Below are 1,952 nucleotides of genomic sequence, written 5' to 3'. Positions count from 1 at the left end.
ACATTTTAAGAGGCCCTGGGCTCATGACCACGAGCCAGTAAAAGAACTGGTGAATGCTGTGAAGGTACAAATATATCACCTCCTCCCAGTTTCGTTATCCTCCCCCTCGAAGTCTCATCCTTAACTCGTATTATTGTGTACCAGTTAATTAAGCCAACCGTCTTGATTGGGTCTTCTGGCACTGGGAAGACGTTTACTAAAGAAGTGGTACAAGCTATGGCAACCTTCAATAAGGTACTATTCCTTGTTCCTTGAAATCCTTCTCGGAGAAAAGCTGCATTCTGTAAGTCCACCTAGTTTGGGTAAAAGACTTAAGCAAGAATAATTTTTTGTTATAAATGGTTTGTAATGCAGAAACCAGTTATTTTTGCTCTCTCCAACCCAACATCACAGTCTGAATGTACTGCTGAAGAGGCTTATACATGGAGTGAAGTAAGTTATTGGACAGTCCATTTTTTACGTTGAAGTTGGTATTACTCTGTCAATGTTCGTCTTTGCAGATGTTCTGTTTTCTTGCAGTTCTAAAAATTTTCCATATCCATACAGGGGCGGGCCATTTTTGCTAGCGGGAGTCCATTTGCTCCAGTTGAGTACAAGGGGAAAGTTTTCGTGTCTGGTCAGGTCTGAAATGTCAAAACATATGGCTTTACATTTTTCCTAAATACATTTAAATTTCATAACATTACGTACTCAATTTCTCTCTAGGGAAATAATGCATACATCTTCCCTGGTTTGGGTCTAGGACTTATAATATCTGGTGCTATTCGCGTTCATGATGACATGCTCCTGGCAGCCTGTAAGTTCTGCATAATGTTACTCTACTATTTATGATAATATCTAGTGCAATTCGCGTTCTGATCAACTTCTATCTCTTGATTATTTTCTGGATTATAACTTTTGTGCATATGCTACTGTAAACATTTTCCTGGAATTGGAATCTTTGAAACCTTTACACTAAAGTGGTGCCTTTCATCCTCATAAAATCTTACATTTCTATCTCCGAATTCTTTCATCTGAACAGCGGAAGCTTTAGCAGCAGAAGTAAGTCAAGAGAACTTGGAGAAGGGACTAATATACCCACCATTTGCCAACATAAGGAAGATTTCAGCTCACATTGCTGCCAAAGTAGCAGCAAAAGCATATGAACTTGGTAATTTTCGCCTCTACAATCTTGTCACTGGAGAACTTTAACACTTTTTTTTCGACATGTATCTATCAAATGTAGTATTGATGTTCATTTCCTTTTGCTCAACAGGCTTGGCCACTCGTCTACCTCAACCGGAGAACCTAGTAACATATGCTGAGAGTTGCATGTACAGTCCAAGTTATCGTAGCTATCGCTAAGTCAAGGAAGATACATAAAATTAGTAGTCATTGATTTTCATAGCTTTGAAGATTAGTGTACTCATGGAGATGGTACTAATTTAGGAATATATAGCCAATTTTAGTTTTGTATTGGCCACTTAACATCTTTTGTGTAATTCTGACCCATTGGGTCAACACGGGCCACTGGCCCTCACTCCTTGTACTGATGTTTAGCTAATATAAAATAAATAAATTTTACGTATCTTTCTAACCAAAAAAAAATGTGGAGCAAATCGTACGTTGTTAATGCACAAAATTATAAGCAAGAAGCAGCTAATTAATATGCATTTTGGTGGAGAAACAGCTCTCCCATCTCGGTCTCCCGAGGGTCCTTAAGCACAGGAATGGCTCTCAAACGTAATCACTGCACATCTCTGGCCAAAATAGCATCCAGAAAGGTCAAATGATCATCCAACTAAACCGATTCATAGCAGAGCAAGGTGAGCCAGCTTCAGTAAATAAGTTGTCTGTTGAAAATGTATGTATTATTATTTAGATATAAATATGTCAACAAGGTCGTTGTAGTATAGTGGTAAGTATTCCCGCCTGTCACGCGGGTGACCCGGGTTCGATCCCCGGCAGCGGCG

The 1,952-nt window shown here is 39.2% G+C and overlaps 1 protein-coding gene and 1 non-coding gene across 2 annotated transcripts in view; both read left to right on the top strand.

The window, feature by feature from the left end:
• Positions 1–1,575, top strand: part of LOC125857688 (NADP-dependent malic enzyme, chloroplastic-like) — a 9,699-nt gene extending 8,124 nt beyond the window's left edge. Inside the window, exons 5-11 of the mRNA XM_049537300.1 lie at positions 5–64; positions 145–234; positions 355–432; positions 547–621; positions 706–796; positions 1,022–1,150; positions 1,256–1,575. Of these exons, the coding sequence (XP_049393257.1) occupies positions 5–64; positions 145–234; positions 355–432; positions 547–621; positions 706–796; positions 1,022–1,150; positions 1,256–1,344 (612 nt within the window). The 3' untranslated portion in view covers positions 1,345–1,575. The remainder of the gene's footprint in view (positions 1–4; positions 65–144; positions 235–354; positions 433–546; positions 622–705; positions 797–1,021; positions 1,151–1,255) is intronic.
• Positions 1,576–1,880: 305 nt separating this feature from the next.
• On the top strand, positions 1,881–1,952 carry TRNAD-GUC (transfer RNA aspartic acid (anticodon GUC)). The gene has a single exon. It is a non-coding gene; the product is annotated as a tRNA-Asp (tRNA).

The sequence above is a fragment of the Solanum stenotomum genome, chromosome 3, assembly GCF_019186545.1.
Source record: "Solanum stenotomum isolate F172 chromosome 3, ASM1918654v1, whole genome shotgun sequence".
NCBI classification, from domain to species: domain Eukaryota; kingdom Viridiplantae; phylum Streptophyta; class Magnoliopsida; order Solanales; family Solanaceae; genus Solanum; species Solanum stenotomum.
This window is presented reverse-complemented; position numbering and strand designations above follow the sequence as displayed.